This window comes from Rhopalosiphum maidis, chromosome 3 (assembly GCF_003676215.2).
Source record: "Rhopalosiphum maidis isolate BTI-1 chromosome 3, ASM367621v3, whole genome shotgun sequence".
Lineage (NCBI taxonomy): Eukaryota > Metazoa > Arthropoda > Insecta > Hemiptera > Aphididae > Rhopalosiphum > Rhopalosiphum maidis.
In genome coordinates, this window is record NC_040879.1 from 6,454,536 (window position 1) to 6,476,118 (window position 21,583).

The 21,583-nt window shown below is 27.8% G+C and overlaps 1 protein-coding gene and 1 pseudogene across 1 annotated transcript; one reads left to right on the forward strand and one right to left on the reverse strand.

The window, feature by feature from the left end:
- Positions 1 to 326: 326 nt before the first annotated feature.
- Positions 327 to 1,457, reverse strand: LOC113560125 (annotated as a pseudogene).
- A 9,182-nt stretch (positions 1,458 to 10,639) lies between these two features.
- Positions 10,640 to 12,807, forward strand: LOC113560126 (52 kDa repressor of the inhibitor of the protein kinase-like). Its single transcript, XM_026965892.1, has 5 exons — positions 10,640 to 10,709; positions 10,874 to 10,960; positions 11,100 to 11,501; positions 11,697 to 12,748; positions 12,802 to 12,807. The coding sequence occupies exons 1-5, from the start codon at positions 10,640 to 10,642 to the stop codon at positions 12,805 to 12,807; spliced, it is 1,617 nt and encodes a 538-aa protein (XP_026821693.1).
- The last annotated feature ends 8,776 nt before the right edge of the window (positions 12,808 to 21,583 follow it).

Consider the following 21,583-nt stretch of genomic DNA (forward strand, 5'->3'; position numbering starts at 1 on the left):
TTTGCCTATTTTTTTAATGAATTTTGGTAATTGAGTCAACTTTCTAAGTCCAAAATTGACCAAGTTTGACAAGATTGACATTTTTATAACTATTTATTACGGTGATATTCATACGTTATTTTAACTTCAATTACTGAATAATTTTCTCTTTAATCTGTGTAATAAATCATAACTTATTATAGCAGAAAAAACGTAAATTAGTATGTTGTTTATTTCTTTACATTTAATGGATCTATTAGAACGTATTAATAATTAATAACAAATTCAATTCTTATTTAAGTTACCAATTTATTTAATTAATAAAAATCTAAAAATAAAAAAAAAATCTAACGAATAAATTGTTCAAACTGTTCTCCGCCGTGAACAAAACATGCTTCAGCGCGCCGCATAAATTCTTTATTTGTTGCAGCAGTAATTTGTTCATCAGTCAGTCGATTGCATGTTTCTGTTATCTTATCTTTTAAATTTTGAAGATTTATAGGAGGATCAGCATTGTTTTCAAGTGTCCCCATAAAAAAAAATCTAGTGGCGTAAGGTCAGGTGATCGTGGTGGCCACTCAATGGGTCCGTAAGTTCCTAGCCATCGATTTTGAAATTGTGCATTTAAATAGTCGCGAACTATGTGAGCATTGTGAGCTGGAGCACCGTCGTGTTAAAAAATAATATTACCTCTTAGAGCTAAAGGAATATCATCAAGCATCATTGGTAATTCATTTAGTAAAAAATTATAATATCGTCTACCATTGAGTGTTCCATCGTAAAAAAATGGACCAAGCAATTTACCACCAATTAAACCACACCAAACGTTTGTTCCCCAAAAAGTTTGATTGTTGGTTTCAAATGTCCAATGTGGATTTTGATCGTCCCAGTAACGGTTATTCTGCTTATTAATTACACCATTATTAGTAAATTTGGATTCATCTGTCCATAATATTGAGTTTAAAATAAATGGATTTTCGTCTAAACTGGTCATCAACCACGCAACAAAAGCTAGTCTACGAGGTGCATCACCCTGACGCAAATGCTGAACTAAATCTGGTCGATATGGATGCATTTTATATTTTTTTAATATCTTACAAACTGTGGTATGAGATATTCCAAGCTCTCTACCAACGTGCCGTGTTGAACTTCTGGGATTTGCTCGAACATAGGCTAATAGGTTTTCCTCGACCTCTTCACCTAAAGCATCACCTCGTCTTTGTTGTAAATTATTTACCCTTTTAGAAAATGATCCATAGGTTCTTAGATTCCTTTCTAAGTTATAAAAAAAACTATGGACAGGATGTTCTCTATCTGAAGTAAATAAAAATAACGAAACTAACTTAGAAGATTATCTAAAGAAAAATAAAGACAATTATACCTGGGTAACGTTGTGCATATGTTTGTGCCGCAAGACGTGAATTTTTTTGACACTCCCAATAAATAAACAACATATCAACTTTATCTGAATGAGACATATTTGTCACGGAGTAACGCACGGTTTGAACGATGAAAAATATCGAAATGTTCAGTTATTTCATTTATCTCATCGTATTTAATTTTATATCAAATTGTCATACAGATAAAAGTTTACTATAAGGTAAACCTAATGTTTAATCTTATTAATGACCGAAAAATACGATAAGTATTAGATTAGCAGAGGTAATTACCTAATTAATTTGAACAATTTATAAATACATTTATAATTTAACGTTCTAATTGAAAATTATTCAGTAATTGAAGTTAAAATAACGTATGAATATCACCGTAATAAATAGTTATAAAAATGTCAATCTTTAACAATCCTATAATAATTATTTTCAGAGTTACAATCAAAAAGCTGAAAATCGAGTGCATTTATTTTCTATTTTTTTTTTTTTTTTTTAATTGCTGTAACTTGGTCAATTTTGGACTTAGAAAGTTGACTCAACTACCAAAATTCATTAAAAAAATAGGCAAAAATTAATTTGTGGTTAAGGCAGGGGGTTGCCATTTAAAAAAAAAAGTTGACATGCGCATGCGCGTGACTAGTTAAGTAAAAAAAAATTCAAAGACCATAAAAATGTGTATTTTTATGTCATAACAACTGCCAAAAAAACAGAATTCAAATAGCAGGTCTCTACGCAAAGATATTGAGTGTTCTCGATTACCGTTTACACACTGTATATGGACCTCAGTTCATTAATTACAATGTGCACAGTTTAATTCATCTACCTTTTTTTGTTAGTTTATATGGTCCATTGGGCAAATTCAGTGCTTTCAAGTATGAAAATTATCTTCAAACTCTAAAAAAGTCAATTAAATGTTGTAGATATCCACTTTCTGAAATAAAAAATAAAATAATAGCATTTGAATGCGAAGAATTGAAAACTACCACAACAAATAAATGTATTTTAAACTCTTTTAAAATAGATGAAAATCTTTCAAACTTTAAATTTACATTTTACCATCAAATTATTTTTAATTCTAACAACTATATTCTTTGCTGTAAAAATAATAAAAACCAATTTTGTATACTAGAAAATTATGATATAGTGATGAATGATAATTAAACAAATTTATAAAATTAATACAGATAATATGATCAAATGATCAATTTTAAAATTATTAAATAAGTATAAGTGTTCGCCAAAAGGGCTCTTAATATACAGTTAGCCCCAATGACTCGCACTATAAGATGTGGTAATATGTAGATAATATAAAAAGAAAAGAATTTTGTCGAATTATTGTTTTAGTTATATTAAATAATAACAATATTAATAATAATTATAATAAAGGTGGACGTCTCCACAGATTACAATATATAAATAATAAAAGGTTCATACATAACCGTCCAAAAGGACTAGGGTAATAAAATAATAATAATAATAATAATAGTAATACGACCGTGATAGCGTCGACGACGTGATACGACTGTTATCATGATGATGATTGGCCATCGGGTCCGACACCTGGCACGACGACGGCGATTTATCGGCACAGCCGGAGGTCAATGACCGTAAGTGCGACACGGCAAAACGTCGAAATAATCGGGCAGCGAAAACCACGCGGTATATAAATAACAGCGGGCGAACAACACACGTACTGACCGAAAGCAGGTGGCACAACGAACACAGTTCGCAATTCGAAAGGAGGCTCTTCGGTCTGAGTACCACGAGACTCAGGATCCGTAAAATGCGGCGCACGCAAACCGACACGGTCGCTCACAGAGCAAAAAAAACCAAAGGCCGCAAAATGCCAGACGTACGGCGGAGCAACAACTGATGACCACACCAAAGCACGGCGGGCGGCTTGCTCGACGTTAGATAGCCAGACGGACATCGTCGGCTATCGCCGATTATCATCGTTAACGACAATAATAGCACCGATAAATATTAGGCCGTGTGTGAGTCGCGAACAAATTGTATATTCCAGAGTACTATAAATGGAATATAAACGTAACGTACAGTACATACTACATTTATGGTTTATTTACTGTTTCAAACAACATATTGCGTTATCGGATTGATTTTAGAACTCTAATGGAAGTTCCGTTGGAATATTCCTTTTATATAATTGTAACTGTATTTTGCACGGTTGGATATCGTATACGAAAAACGATTCTGAAGGGAGATGATTTTTTTGACAGTCTGGCCAGGTCATCTAGACTCTAGGACAATATGAGTAGGATTATATTATTAGAATATTAACTATATATTTAAATTGTAATATATCGTTATTCTTATTTTACACAATTTCGTAATAAATTAAATTTCATACGCTAATAAAATTTTTTCTTTATTGATGCTAGAATTTTTTTTTATAATTTTATGAAGAACCTTGTGTTGGGTTTTTTAACCTTAGGTATAAATCACAAAAATGTTATGAATTTTAATCGCGATTTTTACATATTTCGTAAACATTTGAACTTTTAATGTTTATAAACAAAAATTGTGAATAACGATTTTTGATTTTTTTTTTTTACTACAATAAGTACAACTTATAATAAACCTTGTATTAAATTTAAAAAAAAAATTTGGATTGCTAAATTTTTTTTATCAGCATTTCAAAAAAAAAAACTTGGAAAAATCGAAAATGTAAATTGCCCATAAATAGCTTTAAAGAAGTCAAAATATTTTAAAAGTTTAATCATAAATAAATAATGCTCAAATAAACATTTGGTTAAAATTTCAAGTATTTACAAGTATTTGTTTTTGAGGTGCAGCAAAATAAAAAAATCTATTTTGTCGAAAACTGATTATGCGTAAAAATTTCTGTTTTTCCGATATTTTTTTAGGGTTTTTCTTGACGCTTTTGAAAACTACTGAACATTTTTTTACTATCGATCCTACTTGGAAAGTACCAACAAGATTCATTTTCCTTTTCAAAAAAGGGCTGAAGTCAAAAATCAAAGCTCTATTTAGACAATAGACGAATTACTACTCCAAAACGTGATGACGGACACAAAAAAAAAATTACTATAAAGCGGCGTGTTGTATAGGCAATTTGCATCATAACACATCCATAGATGTGCCATTAGATTCAGCGATTAATTTTCAGTAAGCATGACTGTACATAATGTTGTGTTTAAGGAAATTGAATAGTCATAAATTTAAAACATCACACATATACTGTTATACGTATGGATCGTAGAACAAAATGTGCATCATAACACAAATAAAACATTTAATTTTTAACTGATGATTTTGAAACCTATTTTACTAGATTGACCGTGTAATTTTCAGTAAGTAGAACTGCTCATAATGTCGAGTTGATCCAAATTGGAATTATTATGAACTTAAAACCTAACATATACTGTAATACATAATATGGGTTATTGGAACGAATCACAACACACATGAAACGTTAAAATGATGCAGCAGTCCAAATTCACGTTTGAAATTATCACTTTCCTTTTCAACAGTGTGTGTTGGTCTAATGAAGGATAGTTATTAAAATCATTTTTTAACGTCAAAATAACCATAATACGGCGCTTAGTATAGGCAATTTAACTAAAAAAGTTTTTAGCCATCTAAATTCACGTAGGAAACAATCACTTGGATTTATTACGGTATGAGTGTGTGTGTGTGTGTGTGTGTGTGTGTGTGTGTGTGTTTGATACACTGAGGTACGTTTTCAAAAAATTATTAATGTAAAAAAATAAAAATTACTATAAAGCGGCGTAGTGTATAGGCAATTCGACTCAGAATTGTAGTTGAACAATTTTTGCATTACACATATAGAACATTCAATATTAATCTGATCAGTTTGAAATCTATATTATTAGATTCAGCATATTATTTTCAGTAAGTTCGACTGCTCATAATGTCGATTCGGTCCAAATTGAAATTATTATAAAAAAGGCTGGGCATTAAAGAGTTAAAAGTTAAAATTAAGTTAATTAACTCGTTATATTTTTTTTTCAAATTAACTATTAATTTAATAAGTATCCTTTTTTCTTAGATTAACATGTTAACTTCAAGTTAATTTTATTCGAAAGTATCTAAATAAAGTAATTTTTGTCTGAAAAATAATGTTAGAATAATTTAAAATTGTAGGGTTTATTTTAGAAAATTGGGGTTTTTGATAGCTAATTGGTACAAAAATGTATCATTTTAAATTTTTCTGGTAATTTTCTTAATCGTATAGAAAAACTATGTAATTAACAAGATCATTTGTCTAGAATTTCTTATTTATGCAAATTAGAAAATTTTAACTTTAAACTAAATAACTTTTTTTTTAAGTTATCTTTTAATTTAATGAGTTACCGAAAAAAATATGAGTAACTTTTAACTTAATTTAACTTGATTTTTTTTAAAATAACTTAGCTTAACGAGTTAAAAAAAATCATTAACTTGACTAGCCTTGATTATAAATATAAAACCTCTCATAAACTGTAATACACACGAGTTGTAGGACAATATTTGCATCATAACACATCTATAGTACATTCATTATTTATCTGATCAGGTTCAAACCTAAACCACCAGATTCAGCAGGTAGTTTTCAGTAAGTATGGTTGCACATAATGTTGAGTTATTTCAAATTGGGTTTATTATAAATTAAAAACCTCACATATACTGTAGTCTGCAATACATATGGGTCATAGGACAAAATCTGCATTATAATATACATATAAAATTCAATTTTTATCTGATCAATTTGAAACTTATGCCATTAGATTTAGCAAGTAATTTTCAGTAAGTATAACTTGTACATAATGTTGAGTTTGTAGAAATTTGGATTAATTAAAACCAAAAACCTCTCAAATACTGTGATACGTATAGGTCATAGGACAAAATTTGCATTATAACACATCTATAAAACATTTAATATTTATCTATTAGATTAAAACTTAAACCACAAGATTCAGCAGCAATGGCGAGGCGTGAGTTTTTGTTTGGGAAGACATTAAAAACAATGACACTAATACGCTTGGATTCACCCCCTTTTTATTTTATATTTTTTTCGTATGAATAATTAATAATTCCATCGTTCAAAATGTTATTAATTAAATCATCATCCATGAGGATTACTTTTTTAGGGTTTTTCCTGACGGTTTTGTAAACTATTGATAACATTTGATCTTACTTGGAAAATACCAACAAGATTCATTTTCCTTTTCAAAGAAAGGCTGAAGTCAAAAATCAAAGCACCAATACTACTCCAAAACTTGATGACAAACATAAAAAAAACACATCATTTTAAAATCAATACATTAATCACTCCGTTCAGAATCTAAAATTACTATAAACCGGCGTGTTGTATAGACAATAGACAATTTTACTCATACTTGTAATTGGACAAAACTTGCATCATAACACATATGAAACATAAAAAAAAATGTGAAGCGGGCCAAATTCACATTTCAAGTAATCACTTTGGTTTTTTGTGTGTGAGTTAATTTTAATTGATTAATTTCCTTGTATTGGATTATTTACATACATAATAAATTTACTTAATCGATCATTATCAAAGATTTCAGTTCCATTGTCAAGAGCATAAATATTACATTCTTACATTCTCAATGAAATACTATTTGAATATGCGAATGAAGCAGTGGTTAAGGAATGAAAACCGGGAAACTATCAAAACAAATGCTAAAAAAAAAAAACTGTCCAAATTGTATACTTCGTAAATTCTGATAAGACTAATTTTATTTTATAACTATATCTTGCTAGGTATAACAATTTTTATTTTACAATTTTATCTATATTATATACAAAAGTATTTAGTAACTAGTAAGTATTAAACTTAAAAATAATTTAAATAGAAATTAAGTACCTACAAGCTACAAATTATTTATATATTATATTTACATTATATATCTACTTGTTATTATTTATTACTAGTTTAAGACCACGCGATTTATAATATAATATGAATTACAATTGATGTGCTTAGTGTGTCATCTAGTTTAGTACAATAAATATATAAGCGAGAGTTGGGTTTAATATTGAATCACTAGAGCGCAGCAAAACGCTAGATCCGGATTTTTAGTGTGATGTCGACTACAGTTTTTTATATAGATAACTCATGAGTTGCATAGAGTTGGACACTTGGACTCAAGGTTTCATCTTATGCCACAGATACATAGAATTATTCTATATAGCCGTGTCCTATGCTACCAGCTGTGTAACGTTTGATCAATATCCATTCTGATTGTCATATTCTGTGATAGTAGATAGAGTAGATAAGTAGATAATATTCTTCAATTAAGAGGGCGTCACACCAATATGTGTGTTTCTGTCTTACAAGTACGTAACATGTCAAATGTATACTCAGCAGATCACGTTTAGCTCCATCAGTTTAAAAATTAGGGTGAATCGATCTATTATGAAACTTGATGGTTAGAAAATTATCTGTATTTGTATGTTGGTTTTTTACGATAGTTCAATTTTTTAGCACGTTATGCGTATATAACATATCGTAAATTCAAAATGCTCATAACTCACTTAAAAACTTAATAATCGTAAAAAACCTACATACAAACACAGATAATGTTTTTACCATCAAGTTCATAATAGGTCAATTCACTCTAATTTTTAAATGGAGCTAAACGTGATCCGTTGAACATAAATTTGCCATGTTACGTACTTGTAAGACGGAGACGACACATGCGGGTGTTACAGCTTCTTAAGAGGACACCATACCCGCATGCGTTGTTTCTGCCTTACTAACGTACATTATAACAAATTTTCGTTCAGCAGAATACATTTTGTGATGTTAGTTTTAATATTAAAGTAAATTTAACTATTATCAAATTTAAAGGTAAGAATACTATCTAAACAATGACATATATACTTTTAATGATATTATTTTAAAGTGAGTTACACCTATGTAAAATATAACAACTTTAAAGTGTTCATAACTCACTTTAAAATGATAATATCAATAAAATCATATGTCATTGTCTAGATAATATTCTCACCTATAATTTGATAATAGGTAAATCTATTCTAATATTAAAATTAAAGTTAACATCACAAAATGTATTCTTCTGAACGAAAATTTGTTATGTGTACGTTAGTAAGACAGAGACAACACATACGGGGCGTCCTCTTAATGTGAAATTTCCAAGTAATGTGAAAACCACAGATATATTATGGCCGACTTCCTATAACAATAAATTCGAATATTAAAGTCAGGAAAACTGCCGACCTTCATATCAAAAATCCCCTTTACATATTTCTGGCTGATAAAGTTTAAATTATAAATTAAAATTTGAAAATGACAAATGACAATAAGTATGATAATATACTAAAACATTAATCCATAGTCTAGTTAATTTATAGATCTGTGGTAAAAACAGTCCAGCCTTCTTGTGGTGATTTAAACCGAAAAAAGTGAATAATATCCAAGTTGTATAGATAAGTTAGGACAGGTAGGACTAACTCAGTAATCTGAAAAACAACATACTTAAGATTTAATAAAATAACAAAATTATATTTTATTTATATTATTTATTATGGACATTAAGTCCAACTACTAATTCAGTATTATATACTAAGTTTATACCTAAAAGTTCCAACAAATAGAAATAAAAGAAAAATTATAACATAGCAAGCTTAAAAATAATAATAAAAACATACCAACAATTGAATTAAAAAATAATATGAATTAAGAAAAAAAATCAAAATCATTATAAATAGATTTACCATTTTGTAATAGATTTATTACAAAAGGGAGTTAAAAATGTAATTAAAGGAAGAATGAGTTATAATAAATAAGCATAAAATAACTTTAATTGATTTACATTTCAAATACATATGGTTATTTCTTTTACTTTTAGGTTTCTAAGTTACCTTTGTATGAATATACCTACTAATATATTATGATTTATGACATTCAAATTGTAAAAATGATTTTCTTATCATTAGAATAACAAGTAGGTATATTCATAATAATGACAATACTAACAGACAAAAATAAAAATATAAGCTTATGTAATTAAATAAACTTACTTGACATTTTGTAATACTAGTTTTAAAGAATGGCAATTGCATTTGTTTACTGGGAGTATTTGAACCTTCAACATGTTGTGATGTCTTTTTGAATAATTTTTTACTGTCTTTAATTTTAGATAGCATTGATGCATGTTTAAACTAAAAATAATATTAATTTCATTAAGAAATAAGTAATGATTTTATAAGTTATTAATAAAAACTTTAGAATTTATTGCATTAATATCTACATATTTAATCAAACCCTAATCTACAGTAAAAAATATTAAATATATAAGTTATTAAGTTAATTTAATTAATTAGATAGATACAACATACCTTAACAAGGGCGCCCATATGGGGGGGCAAGGGAGGGACATGTCCCCCCCCCCTGGAAAATGTAGAAAATATTGGAAAATTGTTTACTATGGTCAGAATCTATTTATTTAGAAAAAAATTAATTAAATATTAAAATATATGAAAATCTATAATTAATTGTTTATGGAAAATAGGTTTATTTACTGTGGCAAATCAAGTTATCAGCTATAAATAACAACAATAAATAAACAATGTTCATTAGATATTATTATAATATATATTTTGTCATGAGTTCGGACGGTTTTACTGCTCGCGAAATAAACATTCATGTTTAAATTTAGACGCGCTATACGTACTGGTTTCACTGTTCGTCGCCGTCGTCGTGTACCGCTTCATGAATTTACTTATAATACTGTAGTGTGGCCCGACCCTTACATTTTATAGTAAAAAATAGAAAAGTGAAAACTATTCAGTATTTCAGTCGTTACACTTTTGTTGTGTCAAGTGTTATATTACTTAAATATATTTAATAATAAAATAATGAGTACTATTAATAAATTAAAAAAGTATGTATTTACTCCGAAACGTCAAAACCCAGAGCCAGAAACAAGTTCTTCACCCATGTATGAAAGTAAGTTTTCAAAAGTAATCCTTATTAGTTATTATAATAATATGTAAGATATATTAGATATTAGATGGATCTAGACAGATTACGTATTTTAATAGTAATTAGTAGCATAGATTTAATATAATTTATTATTTATTAATCAATACTAAATAATTGGAAACTATAATTGAATACCAAATGGTATATGATATCTGGTTTAATTTTATCTCATTACTGTTCTATTTTTTTAGATGATGAAAAAAACTGTAAAAAATCGAAAATTTTAGATTATTTTAAAACAAAAACTGCAAAAATGGACAACAAAATTGTAGAGAAAAATTGTAATAATTCAACCATTTCTGTAGTAGATGTGTTAACTCCGTGTGAGTATACAAATGTTTTAATGTTTTAATATTTAATTACTTACCTATTAGATTTTTTTTTTTTTAATCCATGCAAATAAACATATAAATACAATGATTTAAATAATTATAAATAAAAAAATAACAAAGCTACATTTATTATATAAATTAATATATTTATATAGGTAATGCACAAGTCACATCTACTAATAGTAATACATGTGTCAGTACCATGATTGATCCAGACATATCTGAAGTAGTATCAACACCTTGTAAGTATAGGATTTATTTTATTCATTTAAACATTTTTATTAGAACATATCATATATGTAGGATTAAATATTTATTATAATTAAATATTTTATTTTTTCAATTTTTCTATATAATTATGTAAATTCAATTACTTTTCAGGTGTAAGTAACGATACTAACATTATAATATATAATTCGTCAGATGTTGGAGATTTTATTAATATTCATCCAATACCAGAAGATAAAAAGTACAGTCTACTAACTAATCCATACAAACCAACTATAAATTATAATTTTAAAAATGACATGGCATCAAATTCTAAACGTGCATTTAATTTGAAGTACTTAGAAATGTATGATTGGATGATTTATTCACCTAAACATAAAGGGGTTTTTTGTAAATTTTGTGTTTTGTTCAAAGCTAATGTACACAGAGGTAAACAAGGTTCTTTTATTATTACACCATTCACAAAATTTTATCAGATAATTGAAGAGTCAAAAAAACATGAAAAAACACAGTGGCATAATGATTCAAAAGTTACAGCAAAATTGTTTTTAGACAGTATGAATTCAAAAAAAATAAATGTTATTGAGCAAATTAATGCTACAGTACACAAAGAAGTTGAAAATAATAGAAAAAAATTAAGACCAATTATAAAATCAATATTGTTTTGTGGACAACATGACATTGCCCTTAGAGGAAACACTGCTGATAGAGGTAATTTTGTTGATTTATTAAAATTTCGAGTTGGTTCAGGTGATAATATTTTATCGAACCATTTTGACACGGCCTCTGGGAAATCCAAATATATATCACATAGAATTCAAAATGAAATTATTCAAATTTGTGGTCAAGTAATTCGTAATGATATTGTATCCCAAGTCAATAATTCAGTTGCATTTTCTTTACTGGCTGATGAAACAGCAGATATTGCAGGAAAAGAACAATTATCTATTGGTGTAAAATATATTGATATTAATTATGTAGTGCATGAGGAATTTATTGGATTTAGTGAAATACATATTTTAAATGCAGAAGGTGTATCAAGAAGTATATTAGAATCGACAGAAAAATATGGTTTAAATATGTTGAAACTTGTTGGCTTAGGATTTGATGGTTGTTCAACCATGAGTGGCAAAGAAAATGGTGTACAGGCAATTATCCGAAAAATATATCCAACTGCTTGTTATTTTCATTGTGCTTCACATAAACTCAATTTAGTAGTTAACGATCAAAATTCAATTCCTGAAATCAGAAATACTATTGGTACTGTAAAGGAAATAATTAAGTTTTTTAGAGAAAGTATTTTGAGAAGAAAACTTATTCCAAATATTCCATTATTTTGTGAGACACGTTGGTCAGAAAAGTACAAATGTATACGGTTATTTGATAACAATTTTATTGAAATTAAAAATGTTCTTGAAAAGTTATCTATTAGTTCAGAAGCAAATACTGTTACAAGAAATCGTGCGTTCCAACTTTCATCAGCCACATCAAATAGTACTTTTTTGATTAGTTTAAAAGTAATTGCTTATTACTCTTCTGTTCTAGAACCAGTTGTGACCAAATTACAAGGTACAAGTGTTAATCTTCATTCTGTTCATAAATTTGTTAAAACAGAACTTCTTGGCAAATTGAATAAACATAGAGAAAACAGCATAGAGTATTTTAATACAATTTTTGAGGAAATCACTAAAGCAGCAAATAGCTTAGATTTTGTACTTAAAATACCTCGAAGAACAAATCATCATAGTCAACGATCAAATCATAATTGTTCATCAAATGATTCTATCAAAGATTATTACAGAGTATCCATATATATACCATATTTAGACTCTATTATTAGTTCGTTAAATAATAGATCTAATGAAAACAATGAGACTCCATTTAAATTATGTTGGTTGCTTCCAAATGAAATGATTAAACTACAAAAAAATGAATATTTGAACATACTTCAAGATATTGAAAATCATTTTAAAATACCTAATATAAAAGTTAATGGTTTAATTTGGTATAATTATTGGCAATTAAAATCACAATCATTTATAAATGATACAATGGAAGATTATAAAAAAATATTGGTGGAGTGTGAATTTTTTCCTGCCGTCAAGAAGTGTATAATGATCTATATTACATTACCACCTACAACATGCACTGTAGAACGATCATTTAGTACGTTACGAAGAGTAAAAACATGGACGAGATCTACAATGAGTGAAGATAGACTTGACGGGTTATGTATGATAAGTGTACACAGGGAAAAAATTAATGATAAAAAGAATGAATATATAGAAGTAATAAACATATTTGGTATTAAAAAAAAAAAATTTACAATTTTTATTTGTAAATTAATATTTTAATAAATATAATTAATTGTTTTCAGTGTCCAATTTATGTTTTTAATTAAATAAAAATTCGATTAATGACTTTTATGGTTAATTGGTTAAATAATTATCATTTCATAATCTTCCAGTTTGATTTACATAATATAATGTAATAGCATAATAATTAGCAGTAGACCTCTTCCTATCTCCTATTCCTATTCCTATTTATAAATGTATTGATAAATTAAGATTTTGTCCCCCCCTTGAGAATTTACCTATGGGCGCCCTTGTACCTTAATGTGACTAAGAAAATTTCCTATTGAACCTTTTCGTCTTTGAATTATTTTTTGACATAATTGACATTACGCAGACATTTTTTTATCGGTATCGTTATAAGTTTTTATAATTTTAAAATATTTTCCGTTAAAAAGGTAACGTGGCTTATTATTTACATTTAGTTCGTCCGTGGTCATTATGATATTTTGATCATCGGGATCATTTTCACAATCCGACTGAATCGAATGAGTTAATTTCCATTTATTGCTTGAATTGCTTGAATTAACGGTTGGATATACCAAAAACTTATCCATTTTTATTAATATTAATAATAATATATTATTTATAACATTTAGTGTACTCGTTCGGTTAAAACTAAAACGATCACGTATCACGGCATCACGTTAAATTAATTGAAGAAATAATAAATGACAAAAGATAACGAGTGGGGAAAATTGATTAATTTAAAATATCATTTTTAACAATAAATCCCAAAATAAAACACGAACGCACACTAATATTATTACACTGAAAGATATTTAAGTATATTATGTAAACACTGTAAACAAAATAATGTTTAGTATTATCAGTTTTTATGTAATATGTACGTATTAAAAATCGTTTGCAGATAGACGATAGTTCTCATACAATTATAAGACCTAAAATATATTAATAGCATATCTAACGTGACCATATTTTTTTTTCTTCAAAGCGGGACACCTGTACATTTTAATAAGAAAATCATATCATTTTGCGAAAAATAACAATTTTTTTCGTCGTAAAGAACGTCAACTAACTCGAGGTACAGTACAGCGCGTGCCAAGGCAACGGAACTACTAAGATAAATAATATTCTGTGTAGGTATTCGGCCGTATTCCATTTATTTATTTTTATTTTTTTTTTTTTATCGCCGATTCCCGCAGTTGACGCAGTGGCAGCGACACTAACAATAAGATAGTTATTTTCGTACCATTTTTATCTATGGACTATGGACTATGGGTTTTAGTGTTTTACGTAATACATATATATATATATATTACGTAGTTATACTATACGTCTATACGACTATACAGTATAATAGTATAAATAATGTACGATTGTGATTTGTGATCAATAAACACTTACCACAAGTCGACTTTTCTTAAAGCGGGACATTTTTGGGTTCTTTGGGGACAGCGGGACACTTAGCTCGAAAGCGGGACGTATGGTCACGTTAAGCATATCATGTATTTACTCATCAGATTTATCATGAATACGATTTATTGAGAATTGTGAATAATTTTATACAATATATTTATTTCAGATAATCGTATAGTAAAAGAATAGACAGTTGGTTTATCTTATTTTTCAATAAATATTAAATAGTATTATTTTGTATGGTATACTTGGCGGCGATTATAACTTGTCGTCTGTTTCTATTATTCGTATTTTAATTATTGTTTAAAAATATTTATAAAATTACGGGAAATAACACCCGTCGCGTCAAACAACAGTAACATGGGAACCTTAATATAAATTAATCAGTATATATTTTATTTATATTTATAATTGAATACAGAATAATAATAAATAGGAACAATTCATAATCATAGTCTTTTCACAATAATAATATCATATATTTATAGCACATGATGTTATTTTACGTATAAGCTGCGCCGAGACAGAATTTTTATAAAAAAATTTCGGACAGATCTAGCCCATTTTCATCGAAAAATTTATCTTATGAATTTATCTAGATCGATGGAATTTTTAGCTAAAATAAATACTTAAATAACTTGTATTTATTAATCTAGATAAGACGAAAAATAAATAAATAATTATCTAGATAAGTCCTAACTCTGTTAACGGTCAACCTGTTAGTGCGCGATTTACACACGATTTTAAAATAAAAATTTAAATTATATCGTGGTACAGTACTACAGTCACTAAAACGTATACTGGGTGATGTACACTCGCATTTCAGTAGTGTGTAGTATCGTAGTAATAAGTCCATGAATTTGATGTCCTTGGAGAATAATATTATACCTATCATCAACGTTACCACTGCGACACGAACAACCCGCTCACCAACAAAAATTTAAATTTGATTTTTCGTCCGAGTTGTTCATTACAAGCCTTATTACGTGTTCTTACTAGTTTGCTGTGAATTTTAATATGTCGGCCGTGGAACATATTAAAATTTTAATATATATTATTAAATGTAATATATAATATGGGTTTGTTCGAATCATTGTGACGTGAGAAAAATACGCCACACTCGCAGACGATTGACAGCCGTGGGAAATAATTAATGGGTTTTTTTTTTAAATTATGATAATTATATACTGTGACATCGGCAGAGATATAAGACAGTGTAAAGTTAGCAATTGACTTAACTATTATTAGAAATGTGTACGATGCCTATAAAAGTTCCAAAATACCACCTTCACATATTTATACTAATTATAATAAATAAACAAAATATTGATTAATTTGAACTTCAAAAAGCAATGCTTGTGCTTTGTGGTTAGGTAAATGAGTTAAAATAGAAAGATGAAAAGAAAAAGAAAATTATACATGTAAAACGTATAGATAGTTGATAAAACTATAGATTCTAATTTAAAAATTAATACAATAAATAAAAATTAATAGAATCATAAAAAACTCATCTTTACTTAATTGTTTATTTATTATTTTTTTGTTAATCATTGCTCGAGTAATTCAATTACTAATAGTCCGGAGTATCGTTTTTTATATTATTGCTATAATTTATCAAATTTTGACTCACTAGCCAAATTAAAAGATATATATTTTTTTTGTGTTTATATAATAGTAGTTAGTTTTAAGTTTATACTACTTGTATAATTTTGTCTGTACTTATTATCCCTTGGGGGTTAAAAATTTAATAAATACAATTATGTATATTATAGTTAATTTAATAACCAAATTTTAATGAACTTTTTAATACATACATACCTATATTACTATATTTTAAAGCGGCACAATCAACAATATAATTCTGTAGAGGTAATAAGTTTTAGTTAATTGGACCTAGGTATTAAGCAAATCTCTTTCCAAACTATCTATTTGTGTACCGTACACAATTCTCGATTTAAATTTAAAAACTATAAATATTTTTATTTTATTTTATTTGAAATGAGGATAGTGTAATATATTATAAAATAATATTAATATTTTTTTTATATGACCGTGATAAGTTGAATTAAAATTAAAATTAATTCCACACTATGTCAAGAGAAATAATAAAATATTAGTGTAATATTACTGCTATTGTATAAGAATCAATTACAATTTGTAAATTTTAATAATGTAATATTAATAATTATTATTTAATGAAACCTCATCTAAATACTAGGTCGCTGAAATGTTGTTCAATATTCAGAGTTCAAGTTCGTGGAAAGTTTGTAGCTTGTTCTCAAAAAATCTCCGTTTTTATAAATGTTCGTAAGGGAGGTTACTGTACTATAGTATATTATTAGGTTTAGACACAATAAATAGAAAAGCCAGAAAAGGTTATTTTTGATTTTTAAATTATTGTACAGTTTTGTGCGAAATTCAAACGAGTTACAGATAATATACATTATAATAAATAATAATTTTGTTATTTGCTGTTTAATTGAATCGACTAAGATACATTCGTTAACAGTAAATTGTGTAAATTGTGGCTATGGTATATATTGCGAAATGCTTCCTTCACCGCACTCTACAACAAGGAATTGGAAATTAATATTGCTGTGACGTATAGGTACACTATCGTTCAATACTTCAATTACAAATAAATTTACCAGATCTCTATTTTGTCATCATAAAAATTCAATATTACGACGGCGGCACGAGATCTTTTATCACTGCGGGTCAGCGATCGCCCGCTGCGACCGAAAGAGTGAACGACGATTACCATGTGGATAGCCTATTAATGATTACACACACCACCAACACCGCTTTCCCATCGAACCGCTTGTAACCACTATGACCATCGGCCCTATCGACTGAACCCTACCGCGGCCTATTAAAATGTATAAAAAACCACAAATAATTGTTATTAATCGTGCTTGTTTACATTAATATGAACGCATAATATTATTAATAGGTATTATTTATATTAATGTCTTTACTAAACGCGACGGGTGTGTGTGTAATAATCACATGCGTGGGTGCGTGCGTGTAATTATTAATTAATGTGCATATTATGCCGCTATAGGCTGGTTATTTCAATTATTTGTAAAAATGTTATTACTCATAGCTATTGTCGTTGTAGACTTGTTGGTAAAATTTAAGTACTTAATAATGAAATAGAGTATTTTGCTATCTGTTGTATATTTTGTAAATTTAACTCGTTTTATATGTTAGCTATAGGATAATTGTCAGAGCCGAAGAGAGGGTGGGACAGGAAGGGCTAGCTCCGAGTGGGCCCATGACACTTTTTTTACAAAATTATTTTTTGATTATTTGTCGTAGCATAAGATAATATTTTAGAATATTGTATCTATTTAATTTTAAATTAATCTATTGTAGGCGATCAAATACTATCTCAAGAATAATTTAAGGATATAATTATTTTTATTTTTGTTTACATGTGTTTAACGTTTCGCGTCAATGCTGTTGACTATTTTGTATTTATGTCACTTGCGTAATTTGAAATTTGAATATGATAAGCCCACGCTTGCTTGTGTGTTACAAGTTAATTATTAATTGAAGCTTCTGTTCCCTAACACTCTAACTGCCATGTCAGTCATCTATGACTGACTCTTAGTTATCTACTAGGATTCTCGAATATTTTCCTAATTCGTATCCTCGCGCTTTGTCAGTCATATGTGACTGACATGGATATTAGCATTGTGGCCACGTCAGTCATTTATAACTGACAATCTTTTTTTTTATTTTCAATTTTTTTTATTGATAATTATTCATTTTGAATACTTTTTTTGCCCAAAAATATTCTTGAGAACATTTTAATTCATAATATAATCATTTTCAATGTGTACATACATTATTATGCATGATACAAAAATTGCAAAAAAAATAAATATTAAAATTGGAATATATATAAAATTAAATTTTAAGAAACTTTTTCCTTAGCCATTTTTTTGTTAAAACAATATTTCTCTGACAAAAATTGATTTGAAATATAGATATTTGAGCCAACCGGAAATGATTTATCATTTTATTTTTCATAGCATATATTTATCAAATTAAAATAAACTTAATACAGTTACCCTTACTGAAATAGTTTAAACAAATTGTATGATATATAAAATTTAAAACTTCACAAGCTCATAGTTAAAAATATTCATATTAACAATTTTTATAATATTCAAACAAAACAAATAGTAAGTAAATCTTTTTAGTTCTTACTAAAATAAAGTTCAACAAAGTGAATAGAATATTAAAAACAAAAAAGGTCATTAAAACATTAAAAAGATTATTATTTATGTTTTGAAATGTGACACTCAAAACACATTGTTGGTTTTTTGGACATCCATTGCAAAATGTTTTGACTTTTTTAACCCTTTTCCTTGCTTCATTCCTGCTTAATTTTTTTAATTTTGTTAAGTTTTCATAACATAAAACACACTGTTTTCGATCACTTGTACCACCACCGGTTCTTGACTGAAGAATATGAATCATTGGTTTTGTTGGAGGAAGTCTAGTTTGAGTTTCTATTTGTTTCATTTGTAATGATTTACAAACTTCACGTCGAAAAGAAGCTATAGTTATTTTGGACTTAGTTAATTCTTTAAAAATAATACAAGCGTTTACCATAGCCATTCCAGTAATCAGTTCTAATGCAACTTTTCTGTACCATTTTATGCCTCTTCTATTTACACAAGCATATGAAGCCATTTGATCAGATTTGTCGATACCACATTTTCCTGTATTGTAATCAATGATTACTTTGGGCTTCATTCTTGGAGTTAATGTTATGGAAATACATGAACTATAAAAGCTCTTTTACAACATGGTTCTTATTTAAAAAACTATCAGTAATAATTTAATAATAATAATAATGGTTTATACTTTATTGCTGTTTAACAGTGGCGTACGCAGGGGTAGGGTTCTAGCCCCCCCCCCCCCCCCGAAATTTCTTTCTCCTCTTAATATTTCTTATTTGTTAAATAATATGTCTATTGCCTATGGACCATGGTTTTTGAACAAACAACTTGCCAACTCCAAATTATCACTGAAGTACGTCTGTCATTTGTGACACTTGGCAATGTTTACACCAATACACCACGGTTGTAGATATAACTGATAGAAGGTCTAGGCCTACAACCGGGGCGGACGTTTATACCATAGACGATAAACCTTAGATCATATACTAGTATAAGTGATAAACCTATTAACAATGTTTTTATTTTTATGTTATCAGCGCGACACCGTGTCATAATATTTATATTATCAATTATCATTATTCAAATATTTGATTAGATATTGATAATAAATTATAGTTCAAACTTTGAATTTATTTTGAAAGAATTATTCTGTGTTATGAAATGTTGGTGATGCTTGTTATTTACTAGTTCAGCTATAGTTCGGGGGGGAAGCCCCCCACATGTCTCTAATCAACCTATAGTGAAAACCCTACCCGAACTAAAATCTTGCGTACGCTACTGCCGTTTAATATAACGTTATAAATATAAAATATTATATAATATTTTAATTTATAGTCATAAATATAATAAATGCATATACAAATTAAACAAATTAATATATTAATCAATAAATTTGATATAAATATATGTATATTTTTAATTTTGATGGTTTTAATTTTAAACCATTTCATGCTACAAATTTGGATAAATATTATTTTACTTATTTTTTTATTTCCAACGAGGCTCTTGATTTTTTAATGTATTTGTGTTTATGAGAAGTATTAAATAATGGGTAATACTAAAAAAAAAAAAACTCGCCAAAAAGTTTGATACAAAAATGTATCTATGAGTATAGTTAATATAACTATTGCAACAAAGAATATACCGTACACCCGATACACCGTAAACTAACAGCCTATAATTTAAAAAAATTGTCTCACCATTTTTCCAAGTGTGTTTTCGTCTATTAAATATTTAAATTGAATACCTTGGTATTCTCTGATAATTAACCTAAGAAAATAAATGTTATTATTTATAAGAGTATCACCCGAAAATTAATTTATTAAAAATTAGTTAAAAATGTATGCACATTTAAAATCATCAAAATATGTAGATAATAATATGACTTTATTAAATATATATATCGAATAAAATGGAAGGGGCAAAGTCCCCTTAGCCACCTTAAGATTTGCGCCTATGGTTATCCTCCATGTCTATCGTCCACGAGTCCATTGAATTTTTGGCAAAACAATTTATATATTTATTTAAAATTCGTATGCAATGTAAGATATACTTAGGGAGATTCTTGGGACCGTGTACTGTATAGATATAATTATCGTATCTGTAATCTGTATATGTATATAGATAGATATAAGGATATTGAATTTATTTAAATAACCAGGATTCAACTACAGTCTACAGGTCAGTTATTATTAAGTATAGATTTTATTGTCCATGTATTTATAAAGTATGTAACTTAAGTTGTACAGTAGTAGATTGCTGTATCGTAATCGTTGAAGTTCGGAAGTCTGTAAAGTGCTGATGTCAAATCTCTAATGTGTGTACAATGGCTTATAGCTCTTATACATAGTGTAAGTATATTAATAGCAACAGACCTTATATTAAAAAAAATTGTGATTTTTTTATTTTGAATTTGATCGAATACCAAGGTAAATTGTGATAATATAAAGGATAATGATCAATGTCTATAGCTAGTAACTATGATGATGGTCTTATCTGACCTATTTCGTAAATATTGTTGGCTGCTTTTGAAATTTTGTTGCAGTTAATTCCATTAAAAAGTATGGAAGTATAAAATCTTAACCACTCCTGCTGGCTCTCACACAAAAAAAATCGTTTACGTGTTTGATAATAAAATAATAATACGTATTTCCGTGTTGGTTACTTGGGTATATAATAATTTGTTAGACTAACTAATAATACTTATTAG

Excerpts from the sequence above, each read along its gene's own strand:
- LOC113560126 (XM_026965892.1), top strand. The coding sequence starts at position 10,640 with ATGGACAACAAAATTGTAGAGAAAAATTGTAATAATTCAACCATTTCT. Across the intron at positions 10,710-10,873 it reads AGTAGATGTGTTAACTCCGT|GTAATGCACAAGTCACATCT; the intron begins GTGAGTATACAA and ends ATATTTATATAG. Across the intron at positions 10,961-11,099 it reads TGAAGTAGTATCAACACCTT|GTGTAAGTAACGATACTAAC; the intron begins GTAAGTATAGGA and ends ATTACTTTTCAG.